General features: G+C 46.1%; 1 protein-coding gene across 3 annotated transcripts in view; it reads right to left on the reverse strand.

Moving 5' to 3' along the window:
* Window positions 1-1,810: 1,810 nt before the first annotated feature.
* The window catches only part of LOC137325264 (peroxiredoxin-1-like), a 38,413-nt gene continuing 21,364 nt past the window's right edge, over window positions 1,811-18,859 (reverse strand). For all 3 annotated transcript variants that reach the window (XM_067990145.1, XM_067990147.1, XM_067990148.1), the window contains exons 5-6: window positions 6,927-7,057; window positions 1,811-2,448 (exon numbers count right to left, since the gene is read on the reverse strand). In XM_067990145.1, the coding sequence (XP_067846246.1) occupies window positions 2,363-2,448; window positions 6,927-7,057 (217 nt within the window). In that variant the 3' untranslated portion in view covers window positions 1,811-2,362. The remainder of the gene's footprint in view (window positions 2,449-6,926; window positions 7,058-18,859) is intronic.

Consider the following 18,859-nt stretch of genomic DNA (forward strand, 5'->3'; position numbering starts at 1 on the left):
AAAAACTCAACAAAATGCAAAGGAATTTCTATCCCCAATGGGTCCACAGTTACCTGTGTTAAGTCTTGTTGCCTTTTTTTGAATATGGACACTATGTTAACCTATTTCCAATCTACTGTTACCTGCGGTTATCTAGTGACTCCCTCAGAGTGCTTGTCAATGACTCACAGAACTCCTCCCTAGTCGCTCACAGTGTTCTGGGATAAAAGATATGCCACAGAGATCAGAATGCCCATCCTGTCATTGTATCACCAACCATATCTGCAAGCCTTGGCACACCTATGCTACCAATGATGGAGGGCAAATACCATTGTTTGCTTTGGGTCAGCAGGAAGCCATTTACAGGGCTTTATGATTGAAGCAAGGACTGCTGCACTGCTAGTGGCAGGCAGGGTCAACACTGCTCTCAATCTTTATGCTTCTGGCTAAGTCCAGGCTAGCACTGCAGTATTATCTGTGTTGCACACATTTCTATCAAAATGAACGACTGATGCCTCAGTCAACATAGCCAGAACTTTAATCTCCTTTCCCTGAGCACAGAAGCATTACACGAATGCAATTGCACCACACTGCTGCATTTCCTACAGTACAGAGGATTGTTAATGGTAGCCAGCCAGCCAGCATGTTCTTGTTCCTTCTCTACCACAACTTGCTCCTCATGTTCACTTTGCCTCACCCCGTGAGACCTCCTCTAATTCAGTAACTGCATCCTCTGGAATGTGACGGTACACTGCTGTTTTTCAAACTTTAGTGAAAGGGACACAAGGTGCTGTCTTGTTCTGAGCCAATGGCAAGTCTACAATGATAGAAAGGTACAAATGTTACAATGCTGGCTTCAAGAGACAGAGCTTGCACTGCAAGCTACTGTGCATGATGTTTGGGTGTATGCCTGTGTGGGTGTTATGAGATTTATAGAGACCTTGAGAAAAATGTCTCAAGGTGCTTCACAGAAGCAAAAAGGAAAAACAGACACCAAGCCAAAAAAGAAAAACAGCTTGCATTTATACAGCATCTTTAACATTATAAAATGTCCTATGTTGCTTCTCAAGAGCATAATCAGAGCTTGGTCAGAGGTAGGTTTTAAGGAATGTAGTCAAAGCTTGGTTAGAAGTAAGTTTTAAGGAGTGTATTAAAGGAGAAATGAAGAGGTTCAGGGAGGGAATTCCAGAGCTTCGGGCCTAGATGGATGAAGGCATGGCCGTCATTCGTAGCGTAAAGTGAGGGATGCACAAGAGACCTCAGAGGGACGTATGCAGTTCCCGGAGAGTTGTAGGACTGGAGGAGGTTACAGAGATGGGAAAGGTGAGGCCATGGAGGGATTTGAACACAAGGATAAGAATTTTAAAATTGAGGTGTTGGTGGATCGGGAGCCAATGTAAATCAGTGAGCACAGAGCTAGTGGGTGAACGGGACTTGGTGTGAGTTAGGATCCGGGCAGCAGAGTTTTAGGTGAGCTTAATTTTATGGAGGGTGGAAGGTGAGGCCAAACAAAGATTAGGAGCGGTGAGCAAAAGCTTACTGAAAGAGGTTGATTTTAAGGAGGTCTTAAAGGAAGAGATTGGAGGGCTTTAAGGATGGAATACCGCAATGTGGGGCCTAGGTTGCTGAAGTCAATGGAAAAGAAAATTGAGCATGGTGCCGAAAATCAAACAGGCCGCCGATTCGTTGAGCCTGTTTTGTGCTACTGGCGTAGACCAATTTCAGCTCCAACGTTTGTCTACAGAACTTGAGTGAGGATCAACATGAATATGGGGAAGAAAGAAACAAAAGTAAAAAGTATGTAATAAATCATAATGAACCCACACCTTTTTTTCAAACTTTATTTTTGCACTGACAAATGCACGAATATGTAATAAATTTTACCCAAACAGCACAGGTTTATTCAAAGTCATCACTATGCTTTGACACCTGTTCATCTCATAAAACATTGGAGCATTTTAGCTTCAGAAGAGAAGATTCATTAGAACTAATACACAAGTGTGGAAACAGGTTTTGTCAAGACATGGGGTAAATTTTGCAAGGCTCACTCAACAAGTGCAACAATTGGAAAATCAGGCACAGGGATTAGCATACTCAAGTCATGGCCTCTCTATTTTCCAGTGATTGAAATGAATTACTGGAAAACCAGGAGCATGCAAATTGGGCACACCGACCTCCATGCCCAATTCTTCGATCCATGCGATCCAAGCAAGGCTCTGTGCAGAGAGCCTCACTGCATAAAATGTACCCTCAAATCTATCAGTTTTGGTCTCAGCAAACAGCAGCAAAATACTTGCTCACTAAAAACAACTTTTTTTTCAGCCACACACATAACAGACTAATATTCCACATTGCTTGCATTCAACCACAGAAGAACTAGGAACTATTTCTGTTTCGAAAAGTAATTCTTGCTCTTTTCTATATCAGGTGTGATGGTTTCAGCACCAGGTTTCCAATTAGCAGGGCAAACTGTAAGAAAAAAGTTTTAATTAATATTTATAAAACAATCCACTTCACAAACTATTTATGAAGTATTACCATTTTATGAATTTCAAACACCATCATTGAGCAATGGTTGGGAAAGTAGGAGGGCACAAACAAAACCAGCAGAATTCATTGTGTAAATGTTGTATTCTCTTTGATCTTCACCCTCTGCTATATCTCATTCCCAAGTGAGAGGACAGGTAAGTGATCTGGTATCAGATTGTGGGAGCATTGCTCTGCAAAGTCCCAAACAGGTGTATGAGTAGAGTCTATGTCAATTTGCTCCAGTTTTCCCTTCCTACAAGTAGTGAAATATCTCACCTCTGCTCAGGGCCTTCCTAGGCCTTTTCACTATACAATGCCACATGTTAACATACTAACATGTTGCTTAATCAGCCAAACCTTAGAGGACTTAACTTGTGGGGTACATAGCTATGTACACAGACACAAAATGCAAAACCTCATGATTCCACTGTTAGGTAGTTAACTATTCCACTTCATTTTCTTACATTCAACACATGATTATTTAGTAATTGTCTTAATTATAAATATTAAATGGATGAGTAAATTTAGATTTTCAATATCCTTTCAGAAGGTCACGCTTCATTTTTCAAACTATAAATAGGAAGAAATGCAGATTGAAAGAGCCTTCTATAACGTCATGGCATTGTCGCAAGGAGCTGATATGGCCATCAGTTCCACCTATGAGGCCTTGCACCTTGGGGAATCCAGTCACTGAGAAAAACAAAGAGCCCACTACTGCTGATGTTCCTTGTCCTTCAGAAAAGTGATGTAGTTGTTGGCCCAGGCAAACAATGCCTCATTGACTTCTTGGATTCAATAGTGCTCCCTGAAAGCAGCCAGAGGCATAAGAGTTCAATCCAGCCATAATTTTCACTGCCACGAGCATCGTGGAGGATGTTTAGAGGTCCCACTGCAAAGCTTGGCTAAATTCTATAACTGGTGAAATGTTAAGCACTGGAGACCTAGCCCTTTCAACATATCCAGGAAACTGTATCGTGATCTATACATTAGCTCTTTGGATAGGTACGTGACTCCTGTGTCCTTTTTTGATGCAGGCGCACCTTCTGGTTGAAGAACACTTCTTCCTCCAGCTCCCCAGGGCGACGAAAATTTCCAAAGGAATTCCCATGGTATGCTCAGGGTGACGTGAGGCAGTGTCTTGAATGATAGGGGTACAGAAGTAAATTTTAAACCAAAGAAAAAGGAAGAAATTGAAGATCCAATCCAAACCAAAGGGAACAAAAGAAGATCCAAACCAAAGAAACAAACAGTAGTGTAATGCAAGAAAAGCAAAGAAGGCCCATGAATGAAGGCTCTTAAATAGCACCGAAAGATGAGCTGGACAGTTTTACCATACTTTCAGTAGCTGAGCACCTGCAGCAGTGCACAGTGAAGAAATTCTGTTAATGATGCAATGCATTGGAATTTACCAGCCAGCAAGGACATGCCCCCAAATACATAAAACTAAAGGCATTCGATAAGGTGCCACACAAGAGGTTGTTACACAAGATTAGGGCTCGTGGGATTGGGGGTAATATATTAGCATGGATTGAGGATTGGTTAATGGACTGAAAACAGAGAGTAGGAGTAAATGGGTCATTTTCGGGTTGGCAGATCGTAACTAGTGGGGTTCCACAAGGATCAGTGCTTGGGCCTCAACTGTTTACAATATACATCAATGGCTTAGATGAGGGGGCTGAGTGTAACATATCCAAATTTGCTGACGATACAAAGCTAGATGGGAAAGTAAGCTGTGAGGAGGACGCAAAGAGGCTGCAAAGGGATATTATCCACTTTGGTAGGAAGAATAGAAAAGCAGGGTACTTTTTAAAAAGGTGAGACTAAGAAATGTTGGTATTCAGAGGGACTTGGGTGTCCTTGTATACGAATCACAGAAAGTTAACATGCAGGTACAGTGAGCAATTAGAAAGGCAAATGGTATATTAGCCTTCACTGCAAGGGGTCGGGGTAAGAAGGTCTTGCTGCAATTATATAGGGTTCTAGTGATACCACACCTTAAGTACTGTGTACAGTTTTGGTCTCCTTACCTAAGGAAGGATATACTTTCCTCAGAGGGGGTGCAATGAAGGTTCACTAGATTGATTCTTGGGATGAGAGGGTTATCCAATGAGGAGAGATTTAGTAGAATGGGCCTATATTCTCTGGAGTTTAGAAGAATGAGAGGTGATTTCATTGAAATGTATAAAATTCTGAGGGCTTGAAAGGGTAGATGCTGAGAGGCTGTTTACACTGGTTGGAGAGTCTAGAACTGGTGGTCATAGTCTCAACATAAGGGGTCGACCATTTAGGACCGAGATGAGGAAAAATCTCTTCACTCAGAGGGCTGTGGATGCTCAGCCGTTGAATATATTCAAGACTGAGATCGATGCATATTTGGACACTAAGGGAATCAAGGTATATGGGGAAAGGGCAGGAAAGTGGAGTTGAGGTAAAGATCAGCCAGCCATGATCTTACTGAAGATAAGCAGGCTCAAGGGTCTGCATGGCCTACTTCTGCTCCTATTTCTTATGTTATTAGCAGTGCCTTTGTAATTGACTTCAATGGTAATGCAAATGGTTATTGCCATTTGCTTGATATAGGCGACTACCCACGATAAGCGTGGACGGTATAAGTGCTGCGGACTGTTTTATACAAAAACAACAAATCAATTGCCAATTATTATTAAAGTGGTCTGCCTTTTATTTAACTAGAATGAAGTTAACTTTTCCAGGTGTTACGGGGTAAAAATTCTGATTCTGCACTCCTGGCACATGACGGAAACACATTGTGAAATTGTACACTGCCAGAAATTAAATACCAGCAATCATTAGAGTGATTGTACCTAGCCAGTTCATATCCTGAGGCATACATACTAAAGAAACACAGATTAAACAGGACTGATGGTAAACTTCTAGGGGCTGAAGTTACTGTCTTCACTAATTTTAATGAAAAAGTAAATGAGTAGCTGGCAGCTGTTAGCTGGCTGTTCATATTAAGGAGGCATAAGTAATGGAAATATGAGCCCCAAATTTCCTGTAACGTTCCACTGGGAAATCAGTATAATTTGGGGGGGGGGGGGTGCTGGTTGCTGGGGGGGGTGGGGTGGGGAAAGAGGACAATGAAATGGGAAGCCCATCAAAAATTCCAAAGTTGAGTAGGTGTATGACATGACATGCAAATAAGGGAAATACATTGTGCGTCCCTGCCTTCCAGCATACTGCAGCCTCAGGAGAGGGTGAGGGGAGTGGGAGGGGAAGTTGGGGATGGAAAAGGGGGCTAGATGAAATTTTAAATGGCTAGTTTTTCTAATGCAATCAATTGCAAAGTATTTGCCTGCATTAGGGAAAACAGCATAATGGAAACCCAGGCACAGAATTTTTTTAAATTATTGTGTAGGACATGTTACAGCACAATAAAATGGGCACTATTAATAAAAAATAACTCCCCTCCTGCAATGAAAATCACCACGGCTTGTTCTAGAATCTTGGCTCTAGATCTAACCGTGCCAGAGATATTCACTGATGCTAATTATTAACAGTTCGCATTGAAACCATTCTGGTGGTGAGTGGGCTCCATCACCCACTGCTGCAGCAAGTGCTGGATGAGGTCCCGGAGCAGCAGTAAGTAAACTCACACCAGCAGGAACGCTGCTGTTATTGGTACCTCTCTGGCAGCCTTCAAACGATCCCGACCAGCAACAAGGTTCATCCTTCACTGGATTGTCAACATTCCTGGGTGTGGATTTAGCCATTTATTAAATGCGCCCAACTCATGTTTGTCAGGAAAGGTTTGAAAGGATAAATAAAGATTGTTTCCATTGGTAAGCAAATCAGAAACAAAAAGGAGTACTGACTGAGGATTATCACTAAAATTGAAAGGAGAAAGTTAGAAGAAATGTCATTACACAGAGGATTATTAGAACACGGAATGCTTTATTAAAGAGGATATAAGATGGACACTATAGCCCCAATTTTAACTTGAGGCTTGTTTGGGGCCGGCGGGGCGAGCTCCGGACTCGACAGCGTGAAGCCCGGGCCATTTTAACTCCCAGGCCTCATTACCATCCTCCAGGCCAGATTCCTGCCCAAACCCGGCATGAGTTTTCAATAAAAGACATGGGTCTACCGGGCCTGCCTAAGGACCCCAGCATTTCAGGGAGCAAAGGTGATCAGAAGGGATCAATTACCTTGGAATGCTGGCATTGATTTCCAAACATTAAAAATCTTTAAGTCACCTGTAAAGGCTCATTATGGGCCGGTGACTTCCCTAATTGGAATGGCAGTACGCTGCTCTGATATTCTGACAACATTGCGGAACTAAAGTATTACATATAAAATGTGAACCCTGGAATTCCCCAAATATTGTCTTTTAAAATGTTCTTTCAAGATAACATATGTGTACATTAAAGGTATGAATCGCAAATAAACCTGCTGTTTACCTTCTCCATGCTCATCTGTAAATTGGAACGCTTGAACCAGCCTCATGACTTCATCCACTGAACGCCCAACAGGCAGGTCATTGATCATGATCTGACGCAGGACACCACTATCATCAATGATGAACAAACCTCTGGAGAACAAATTAATTATCATTAAACAATATTTGGTAACAAATATCACCAAATGTTAATGCATTTTTTTTTGTTTGAGAAACTGAACATAAAGCCTGCTACCAGTTTACAAAACAATCATAACAAGTATTTTCAAACTATACTAAAATCTTCTACGGCACTATTTTTATTCAAAAGAAACTATTAAAGACGGGCAGTAGGTTCTACTTTTGCTTCAAACTGGCATGTGGTGCAATTTCTTGCACAGTCACAGGAGCTAGAAAATATAAACTACAATGATTAAAAGAAGAAAGCAAATTCAATATTAGAGAATACAGATGTTCAAAAGATAGGCAAGGTAGAAAAGGAGGAAATATGATGTTATAGGGCAGATTTACCCATTATTGCAATTGGATATATTGGACTGCCTAGGTGCACCAAATAAAGGAAACTCGAGTGGGGAGGATTGCACACCTGTAAGGGAGTCCGCCCAATTTTCCATCCAGTAATTCAGTTTTATCTCAGAATAATTATCTTATCAGATTCAAAAACTATTAAGTGGAGGATACTTCTTTCATTTGTTTAATTGTGTTTAATACCGAATATTAGTGCGCACAGTCCATGCAGAAATAGTACACCCATAATCCAGCAATCACGTGGTGGCACCAATGGGAATGGCAAAAAAGCAAGACAACCAATCGACAAAATTTATTTTTCTAGCTACAGTGTAGGAGTTCACCAACAGACTCAAATTTCAGCTACACAAATTAAGAGAATTAATATAGAATCACAGCAAGGTTACAGCACGGAAGGAGGCCATTTGGCCCATCGAGTCCGTGCGGGCTCTATGCAAGAGCAATCTAGCTAGTCCCACTCCCCCGCCCTATACTCGTAGCCCTGCAAATTCTTTCCTTTCAAGTACTTATTCAGTTCCCTTTTGAAAGCCACGATTGAATCTGCCTCCACCACCCCCTCTGGCAGTGCATTCCAGATCCTAACCACGCGCTGTGTAAAAAAGTTTTCCATGTCACCTTTGGTTCTTTTGCCAATCACCTTAAATCTATGTCCTCTGGTTCTTGATCCTTCCGCCAATGGGAACAATTTATCTCCATCTATTCTGTCTAGGCCCTACGTGATTTTAAATACCTCTATCAAATCTCCTCTCAACCTTCTCTGTTCCAGAGAACAATCCCAGCTTCTCCAGTCCATCCACATAACTAAAGTCCCTCATCCCTGGAATCATTCTAGTAAATCTTTTCTGCACCCTCTCTAAAGCTTTCACACCTTTCCTAAAGTGCAGTGTCCAGAACTGAACACAATACTCCAGTTGTGGTCGAACCAGTGTTTTATGAAGATTCATCATGACTTCCTTGCTTTTGGACTCTATGGCCCCGATATTACCAGGGAGGTGGGTTGGCAGCGGGGGGGGGGTCGACTGGGCGCATGGGTAACCCGCCCAGTAAATTCGGTGGGTTCCCCATGCGATCACGAATAAATTGAAGCCATTTACCTTGGCTTCCGGGGTTGGAAACCTGCGCAGCGGGTGGGCGGACTGCGCACCTGCATCACACACTCTCAGGTGGAGGAGCCCTATTTAAAGGTGCAGTCCTCCAATCAGCAAACAATCAAAACAGCAGCATGGAGTAGACCAGGGGAAAGACTGCTCCCAGGTTTAGTGATGCCTCACTCCAGGTGTTATTGGATGGGGTGAGGAGGAGGGACATATTCTACCCGGCCGACGGGAGGAAGTGGCCTCCCTCTGCCACCAAGAAGGCGTGAGGTGGCAGAGGAGGTCACCAGCAGCAGCATCTCGCGCACCTGGATCCAGTGCAGGAAGCGCTTCAATGATCTAACTAGGTCAGGCAAAGTGAGTACATTCCGTCTTCCACATCACCGCCCCACCCCACAACTCCTTCAGCACTTCCAACACTACTCTATCACATCACTCCTCACACCCACTCAAACCTCATCCTCAACTTACTTGGACTTACTCACCTCCCCAGTACGCATCCCACCACTACGACTCAACCCAATCCTCATACAATCTCATGGCTCTGTCTCATACTCACCCTCTGATGCATCTCTTTCACGGTCACCCTCACCCAAATCAATGCATTCAGTGGTTGGCCATGTCACCATCACTCACTCACGCCTCTCTACTTTCTCCCCTTATAGAAGAGAGCCCAGAATGCACAGAAGAGGGAAAAGACCGGAGGGGGGCCGCAACATCTGGCGGTCCTCACGGATGCGGAGCAGAAGGCTCTCGAATTGAACCGCACCCTCGAGTGCCTGTCCGTGGGGGACGCCGAGACTGCCACCTGACAAACGGCTGGTGACAGAACTTTAACATTCAGCACTCACAATAGCAAATGATGTTAATATGCCTTGCCATCTTCAGCACCTCAAACATCTGTCGTCATTCTTAATATTGCCTTCTGTTCTCTTACAGGGCCTTCAGCGACTGCCGTGATGGCGGAGGGCGATTCCTCAGAGGACCTGCCGGCCTCTGAGGGGGCACCATCACATTTGAGCGAGCCATCCACCAGTGCAGATACATACACCTCGTGGGTCCCCGTCCTCACTTAGTTGGGGTTGCACATGGTGAGTCACCACACGTGAGCATGAGCAGACACTGGTGGCAGGGGCAGCTGTGGAGAGTCCACGTCGGTGGGAGCATTCTTCTCCAGCTCTGCTCAACTGGACACAGATGCTGAACCCTGGGGACCATCCATGAAAAGGAGAATGATCGAGGGGCAGCAGCACATTTGCGAAGTGCTGGAACAGGTGCCACGCGCGCTCTCCACAATCGTGCAGAGGATGGAGGAGTCCAACTCCTGCATGAGTGGAATACTGTCACAGGGACGTGAAGGCATCTCTAAGATAGTGTCGCGGGTAAGTGCGAAAATGTCTGCGATGGAGGGAAGGATAGACTCCATTGAGCTTCAAGCACGGCTCAACAATGAGGCCATTTAGGCCCTGACAACAGCTCTTCGGACTCAGAGTGAGCAACTTTCTGCCGCCTTAAACAGGCAGGCAGATACACTAGCTCTAGCCTTACAAGGCTTCACACATGTCCTCCAAACTGTCATCCAGCAGAATGGTAGGAGTGATGTGGGCCTGGCCCAGGACAGGAATGATGGCGAAAGGGGACATGGAAGTAGGGACGCCATTCAAAGTGCTTCCACGTCTTACCCGTTGCCCCCCTCTCAACCAGTGACCACAATGCTGCCTCCTCTCCAGGTGGTCGAGTCTGCCCCTGCACAGGTGGAGGTGGAGCAGTCTTTGGAGGGGCCCTCACGGGCACAGAAACCCAGAGGGCGTCAGCCCAAAACATCTAATCGGCCAGGGCATGAACAAGAGCAATCTGCCACTACCTCTGTTGCAGCCACAGGGGAAGCACCACGTAGGAGTAGGAGGAAGCGTAAGCCAAAGGTTTTGTGAGCAAAAAGGGGATACACAAGGGTGTTTGACGCTTTGTCATGTTTTTATTTATATTTGTTTTGTTTTCCATTCACAATAAATCTTCTTATCACCATTACTGCCACGTCTTGCCCATTCTTAACTGGCTTGTGCAATAAGCAGTTCATGAGGTTCACCATGAACACCCACACTTGATGCCACCCATTGGGTCAGTCTACAGTGGGTGTAGGTGTAGTTGCACGACTATTTTGTGCAGGGAGCGGGGGAGGGGGCTGGTGTGGCCGCTCCTCTGTCCAGGTGGTGAGGACTGGACTCTTCACACTGTCTGATGTTAGGAGAACTGCTCACATATCAGAGACTCCCTGGCCTCACGAGCAGCCAGGTGAGCCGCTGTTCTGCCCATGGGTTGCTCCTCCTCCTCCTCAATATGGGTGGCAGATGTGGATGTGGCCTCCTCCAGCGACACTCCTCTCTGTTCTGCCATGTTGTGCAGGGCACAACAGATGACTATAATGCGTCCCACTCTGTCTGGCATGTATTGAAGCGCTCCCCCAGAACAATCAAGGCATCTGAAGGGCATCTTGAGCAGCCCTATAGCATGCTCAATTGTACACCTGGTAGCGATGTGGCTGTCATTATATCGACGCTGTTGCTTGGTGGTGGGGTTCCTCAGAGGTGTCATGAGCCACGTGTGCAGGGGGTATCTCTTGTCCCCGAGGAGCCAGCCCTTGCGGGTGTTGGGTGCATGGAAGAGGGGTGGGATGTTGGACTCCCGGAGAATGAAGGAATCGTGGCAGCTGCCAGGGTATCTGGCGCACACGTGAAGGAATCTTTGCGGTGGTCACAGATGAGCTGAGTGTTGATGGAGTGATAGCCCTTCCTGTTGATGAATAGTCCTGGCTCGTGTGGAGGTGCTCGTATTGCTATATGGGTGCCATCGATTACACCCTGCACCCATGGGAAGCCAGCCACAGCGTGGAATCCGACTGCCCTCTCCATCTGGCTGAGGTCGTCCACGGGGAAGTTGATAGAGTGCGAGGTCCTGCAAAACAAGCTGTCGTTGACCTGTCTTATGCACTTGTGTGCAGATGACTGAGAGACCCCGGCGATGTCCCCGGTGGCACCCTGGAAGGATCCGGAGGCGAAGAGGTTGAGGGCAGTGGTGACTTTGACAGCAACAGGTAAGATGTTGCTGCTCGGGCCAGCCGGGAGCAGCTCGGCATGAAGGAGGCTGCAGATGTCCGCAATTACCTAGCGACTGAGCCTGAGCCTGAGCCTCCGTATGCACTGCTCCTCAGAGATCCAGGAAGCTGAGCCTCAGTCTGTAGACCCTGTGGCAAGGGTAGTGCCTCCTGCGACGTCGCTCTCTCTGTTGTTGCCCTCCATGCTATTGAGCAGGTGCCTGTGGCGCAGCACTGTGTTGTGGAGCTCCACGTGGCGGAGGTGGACGGCGTGCCTGGCGAGGCTGGTGATGTTGCTCGTCCTCGGATGAACTGATGAACGCAGCTATGGCGCCCCCTCATCCTGACGGTGAGTTTGAGGGGATCTGCAAAGTAGGTAACTGTGTTTGCACAGCAGAGTTTAGGGTGTCATTTAATAATTTTGAGTGGAAAGACAAAGGAGTTGCAGCCAAAACTTTGTCTGAAGTGACAGAATGCGCTGCTCCAATAAATGAGGTAGGCCTCCCACCTGTCAAATAAACCTTTGCATCTCCCACTGGCTGCTGGCTGAAACACGTCTGCTTCAACAGGGAGTGTTTCCCACAGCACGGGAAACACGCTGAGAATACTTGAAAATTCCACCCCTGCCAAAATCTCCTGTCAATGAGGTCTGTCAAGGACCTCAACTATCTAAATAAGTATGTAAGTTGTCATCCCACCAGCTTTAATTGCCGGTGGGAGTCCCACATGCAGGAGCTGCGCGCACACCTGAACGCGTCACTGGGGAACCCGGAAGTGGGCGGGTTGGAGCCGGGCTCCAGACCCACTCCGGGATTCCCCGATTTTACGAGCCCCCCCGCCCCCGCTTGGCCATCCTAAAATTGACCCCAACACCTCTATTTATAAATCCCAGGATCCCGTATGCTTTTTTAACCACTTTCTCAACCTGCCCTGCCACTTTCAACCATTTGTGCACATATACCCCCAGATCTCTCTGTTCCTGTACTCTTTAGAATTGTGCCCTCTAGTTTATATTGCCTCTCCTCGTTCTTCCTACCAAAATGTATCACTTTGCATTTTTCTGCGTTAAATGTCATCTGACACGTGTCCACCCATTTCAACAGCCTGTCTATATCCTCTTGAAGTCTATCACTATCCTCCCCACTGTTCACTACATTTCCAAGTTTTGTATAATCTGCAAATTTGGAAATTGTGCCCTGTACATCCAAGTCCAAGTCATTAATATGTATCAAGAAAAGCAGTGGTCCTAGTACAGACCCCTGGGGAACACCACTGTACACCTCCCTCCAGTCCGAAAAACAAATGTTCACCACTATTCTCTGTTTCCTGCTACTTAGCCAATTTTGTATCCATGCTGCTGCTGTCCCCTTTATTCCATGGGCTTCAATTTTGACGACAAGCCTATTATGCGGCACTTTATCAAATCTTTTGAAAGTCCATATACACCACATCAACCGCATTGCCCTCATCTACCCTCTCTGTTACCTCATCAAAAAACTCTCTCAAGTTAGTTAAACACGATTTGCCTAATCAATCGTCACTTGTCCAAGTGACTGCGAATTTTGTCCTGGATTATCATTTCTAAAAGTTTCCCCACCAGTGAGGTTAAACTGACTGGCCTGTAGTTGCTGGATTTACCCTTACACCGTTTTTTGAATAAGGGTGTAACATTTGCAATTCTCCAGTCCTCTGGCACCACCCCCGTATCTAAGGAGGATTGGAAGATTATGGCCAGTACCTCTGCAATTTCCACCCTTATTTCCCTCAGCAACCTAGGATGCATCCCATCTAGACCAGGTGACTTATCTACTTTAAGTACAGCTAACATTTCTAGTACCTCCTCTATCAATTTTTAGCCCATTCAGTATCTCAAGTGCATCTTCCTTTACAGAGACTCTGGCAGCATCTTCTTCCTTGGTAAAGACAGATGCAAAGTACTCATTTAGTACCTTGGCCATGCCCTCTGCTTCCATGAGTAGATCTCCTTTGTGGTCCCTGATCAGCCCCACCCCTCCTCTTACTACCCATTTACTGTTTACATGCCTATTGAAGACTTTTGCATTCCCTTTTATGTTTGCTACCAGTCTATTCTCATAATATCTCTTTGCCCCTCTTATTTCCTTTTTCACCTCCCCTCTGAACTTTCTATATTCAGTCTGGTTCTCACTTGTGTTATCTCTCTATCTCTTTTGTCATCCAGGGAGCTCTGGCTTTAGTTGCCTTACCTTTCTCCCTCGTGGGAATGTACCTAGACTGTACCTGAACCAACTCCTCCTTAAAGGCGCCCACTGTTCAATTACAGTTTTGCCTGCCAATCTTTGATTCCAAGTTACCCAGGCCAGATCTGTTCTCATCCCATGAAATTGGCCCTCCTCCAATTGAGTATTTTTACTTTAGAGTGGTCCATGATCTTTTCCATAGCTATTCTAAACCTTATGATACTATGATCGCTGTTCCCTAAATGTTCCCCCACTGACACTTGGCCTGCCTCATTCCCCAGAACCAAGTCCAGCAATGCCTCCTTCCTCGTTGGGCCAGAAACGTACTGGTCAAGAAAGTTCTCCTGAACACACTTCAAAAATTCCTCCCCCTCTTTGCCCCTTATATTATTACTATCCCAGTCAATATTAGGATAGTTGAAGCCCCCCGTTATCACAACTCTATGGCTTTTGCACCTCTCTGTAATTTCCCTGCAAATTTGCTCCTCTATCTCCTTCCCACTAGTTGGTGGCTTATAAAATACACCCAGTAGTGAAATGGCACCTCCACTGTTTCTTAACTCTAACCAAATAGATTCTGTCCTTGACCCCTCCAGGACATCCTCTCTCTCCAGCACTACAATATTCTTGTTAATCAATACTGCCACCCCCCCCCCTCTTTTCTTCCCTTCCTTATCTTTCCTGAACACCTTGTATCCAGGAATATTGAGTACGCAATCCTGCCCTTTTTTAAGCCAAGTCTCCGTTATCACCACAACATCATATTCCCATGTGGCTAATTGTGCCTGCAGCTCTCCGACCTCGTTTAACACGCTTTGTGCATTTACACACATGTAGTGTAAACCTATCTTAGACTTTCTTGTACTCCCTTTTAGTCTGGTCCCATCTACTACCGTACTATTTGTTGCTCTAGTGCTATGTTTCTCTCCCAATCCTTTGTGCACCTTGTTTCTTCTTTCCAATGCTACATCCTGGTGCCCATCCCCCTGCCAAATTAGTTTAAACGCCCCTGCCCCCCGCCCCACAGCACTAGTGAATCTCCCCGCAAGGACATTGGTCCCAGCTCTGTTGAGGTGCAACCCGTCCAGCCTGTACAGGTCACACCTCCCCCAGAACTGGTCCCAATGCCCCAAGAATCTAAAGCCCTCCCTCCTGCACCATCTCTCCAGCCACATTCATTTGCTCTATCCTCCTATTTCTATACTCGCTAGCGCGTGGCACGATTACTACCTTTGAGGTCCTGCTTCTTAATCTCTTTCCTAACTCCTTAAAATCTGCCTGCAGGACCTCATCCCTCTTTCTACCTATGTCGTTGGTACCAATATGGACCACAACCTCTGGCTGTTCACCCTCCCCTCCAGGATCTTCTGCAGCTGCTCAGTGACATCCTTGACATTGGCACCAGGGAGGCAACATACCATCCTGGAATCACGTCTGTTCCCCTAACTATAGAATCCCCAATCACTATTGCTCTCCTGACTTTTCTCCCCCGCCCCGGTACAGCTGAGCCACCCATGGTGTGACTCTGGCTGCACTCCCCAGTGGAACCCTCTCCCCCACCAGAGTGAGATGCCCTCAGGGGACTCCTGCACTATGTGCCTGGTCCTCCTTGTCTGTCTGGCGGTCACCCAGTCCCTTTTTGCCTGCACTCTCAAGCTGCAGGATGACCACCTCCTGAAACGTGCTATCCATGTAACTCTTCGCCTCGCGGATGCACTGCAGTGACACCAGCTGTCGCTCAAGTTCCGAAATCCGGAGCTCGAGCTCCTCCAGCTGACTACACTTCCTGCACCAGTGGTTGTCCAGGATACGGGATGCATCCTGGAGTTCCCAAATGGCACAGGATGTGCATTCGACGGGACTGAGGTGCCCTGCCATGCCTCTATTATATTATTAACTAAACTTAACAAAAATAAACTTAAAGACTTAGAAAACAACCACCGGAAAAAAAAACTCACCAGCTACTCACCAATCAGCTCCTTTCCCTTGTGCTAACGTCACTTTAGGTGTTTTTTCACCTCTCTCCCTGGTGCTCCCGCGCTCCGCTCTCTCTCGCTCCTCCTTTTATCACCGATACCATGCTTCGCTTTCTTGCTCCTCCTTTTATCACTGATCCCGCACACCGCTTTTTCCTTCATCCTGCGCTCCCACTCCTCCTTTTATTGCTGATCCCATGCTCCACTCACTCTCCTCCTTTTATCACTGATTCTACGCTGCGCTCTCTCTCTCTCTCTCTACTCCTTTTATCACTAATCCCGTACTCCGCTTTCTCGCTCCTTTTATCACTGATCCCACACTCCACTCTCTCTCTCTCTCTCTCTCCTCCTTTTATTGCTGATCCCGCACTCCACATTAAATCTATAAAAACTTTTGCTGGTCTAAAACCTGTTGATTTAGGTTTGGACAACCTAAACACATACCTTTAAAATGACAGACCAGCAGAACAGATTCTCATTCTACTGTTGTAATGTTCAAATTCAACCAGATGGCACACAGGCAGCCGCTGAACATTACAAGTAGCCAATCATTAGTTCTCTGGTAGTATATTTAAATGGGCAGAAAATTGGCTGCTGTGTTACAGCATGTGGTCCATCCCTGCAGGTGCTCTTCTTTGAGCTCAGGCAATGCTTTACATCCAAGCACAAAAGAAGAAAATCTGTGGTGCATATGTATTTTCCAAAGATGTTCAACAATGTATCTCACGGTGGTCTTGTAACAAAAATTCATGCATATGGTATGAGGAAATGTACGAGCATGGATAGAAAGTTAGTTGAAAGACAGGAAACAGAGGGTTAGGGTTGATGGGTGTTGCTCACATTGGAAAAATGTTGGAACTGATGTACAATAGGAGTCAGAGCTGTGTCCACTTTTGTTCTCAGTATATATAGATGATTTTCATTTGGGTATAGGAAGTACAATATTGATAATTTACTGATGACACAAAAGTGGCCATTTGGTCAGTGAAGAGGACTGTAAAAAAATTTTTGGACATAGACAGGTAACCCATCCAACCATATAACAACAAAGCAGCCCTCTTGCCCCCTAAATGAGCAGACCAATCATCAGTGAGGATATCAGCACTACATAAGTGAACCCTTTCCTGTATGACTGTAACCTCCATCAGGAACAAAGTGCTATGTCAGTGTACATTCAATTTTCTTACAGTTAAGTTCCAAAATGCATCCAATCAGCCTACTCTTTTCCACACCGTGCTTCTCCTGGGTGCCTACACATGCCTTTTTTTAAAACCTATCCTCGTGCTTCTTATAGTTGCCACTTGAGGGCCTGGATTGCAGGAGGTGAAAGGCTCATGGGACTGAGGTGGTTGGCGTCTCATGGCATCTTGCTCCTTGGCAGTTTGGTGTTGTCGCCCACGTTTAAATGGTATAGTGCTGAGAGGGACAGCTGGAGGCCTGGCAAGTGCTACTGTCCTGAGAGACAGCAGTATCATGCAAATGCAACTCCAGGGTGGCTTGGTCCTCATCAACTTCTTCACCATCATCTTCCTCCTCCAAAGCTGCCCGTTGCTATGGTGGATCTGCAGGAAAGGAGGGTAGAAGCCAAGAATGGGATTGCATTGCTCCCTTGGGACCAAGGAGACAAAGGAGGTGGAAGGTTGTGGCTGTGTGGTGCTTCACAGGGATGCCAGGGTAATAGTTCAGGTGCTCAATCAGTAACTTGGCACCAGAAAGATGTCGCTGACTTCACCATCTCCCACAGCAAAAACTGAGTGCCTCCACAAAGACTGCATAGCCTTCTCATCAAAGTGGAGGTACTTAAGGTTAGGGAAGTCCCCTTCGGTGGCCAGCCTGTAGCGGGCATTGTGCGCTAATTTGTCCTGCAAGATGATAGCCTTACCGTTATTCACTTTATCAGCTGAGGAGTGGGTAACTAATTGGCATGGGAGAGATGAAGTAAGAGATGTGGGGGTATGAAGCTATTAAAGAGGAGAAAGGGGTTTTGGGGTTTTGTATGCAAGAGGAGATGGGTAGCCTTGGTGCAGGTTGTTGAGTTGGAGCCCCCCTTAAGGAGATAGCATTTTGAAGGGTGATTTGTGGAAGTATTGCTTTAAGAGGGTGTAGACTGCTAGTGCCCAGAGAGGGCAAGGAAGAAATGGGAGAGGTATGCAGTGTGTCCTGCTGAAGATGTGGAACTTCTTGCAGCATTGTTCTGCAGTCCTGGGGATGAGGGAGTTGACATTCAGTGCCAGTGCCAGCTCCCTCCAGGTGGCAAGACTTAATAACTCTGGGTGACTTGATGACACCCATATCCAAGAGTCTTTTCGTCCTGCCTTCAAGAAGGCTTTGAGGTCTGAATGAGTGAAGTTGTGCATTCCTCTACACTGGCTTGATGCCAAGCCCTGCTGCCCTCGGCACAGATTGTGCTTGAGTGTTCAGAATTTTGTCCAAGTATAATAAAAATATTGCTTTCATTTAATTTGCGATCGGGGGGTGGAGCTGGGCTGAGGAGGCCAAAGGACTCCTTGTGGGGCCTTGGGGGAGCACTCTTACTCCTCCTGGCCCAAAAGGAGTTCAAACAGAAGGAAATTTCTAAGACTTACCTTGGCCTTTACTGGCCAGTCGTTTCCTCCCACCATGGTTTTGCTGCCAGGCAGCAGAAAGTGCGGGACCCCCCCCCTGGCTTGATGTTAATATTATGTAGCGTTGCCGACGACACCATCAGGCCGCAACTTTTGCATCTTAAACAGGCCCCTGCTTGCTTTTAGCGGGTGCCTTTTCGAAGGCCTGAGTCACCGCCGTTAATATTACAGTGGCCAGGAACGCAGCTGGTTGGAAGCAGGATTTCGATTTTCAAGATTTTATCCCCTCGCCCGACCCTTTCCTGCCTGTTGGGGGGGATTTAAAATCTCAGAGTTTGTACTTAAACCAAAGCTTGTGTGTCTCTAGAGAAACATTAGCTTTTCATTTCTGGATCTGTACCTGGCCAATGTTGGTAACTAATAGTGAGCTTCAGTTCTACTCTACATTTGATTCTTCTTATA

The sequence above is a fragment of the Heptranchias perlo genome, chromosome 9, assembly GCF_035084215.1.
Source record: "Heptranchias perlo isolate sHepPer1 chromosome 9, sHepPer1.hap1, whole genome shotgun sequence".
Lineage (NCBI taxonomy): Eukaryota > Metazoa > Chordata > Chondrichthyes > Hexanchiformes > Hexanchidae > Heptranchias > Heptranchias perlo.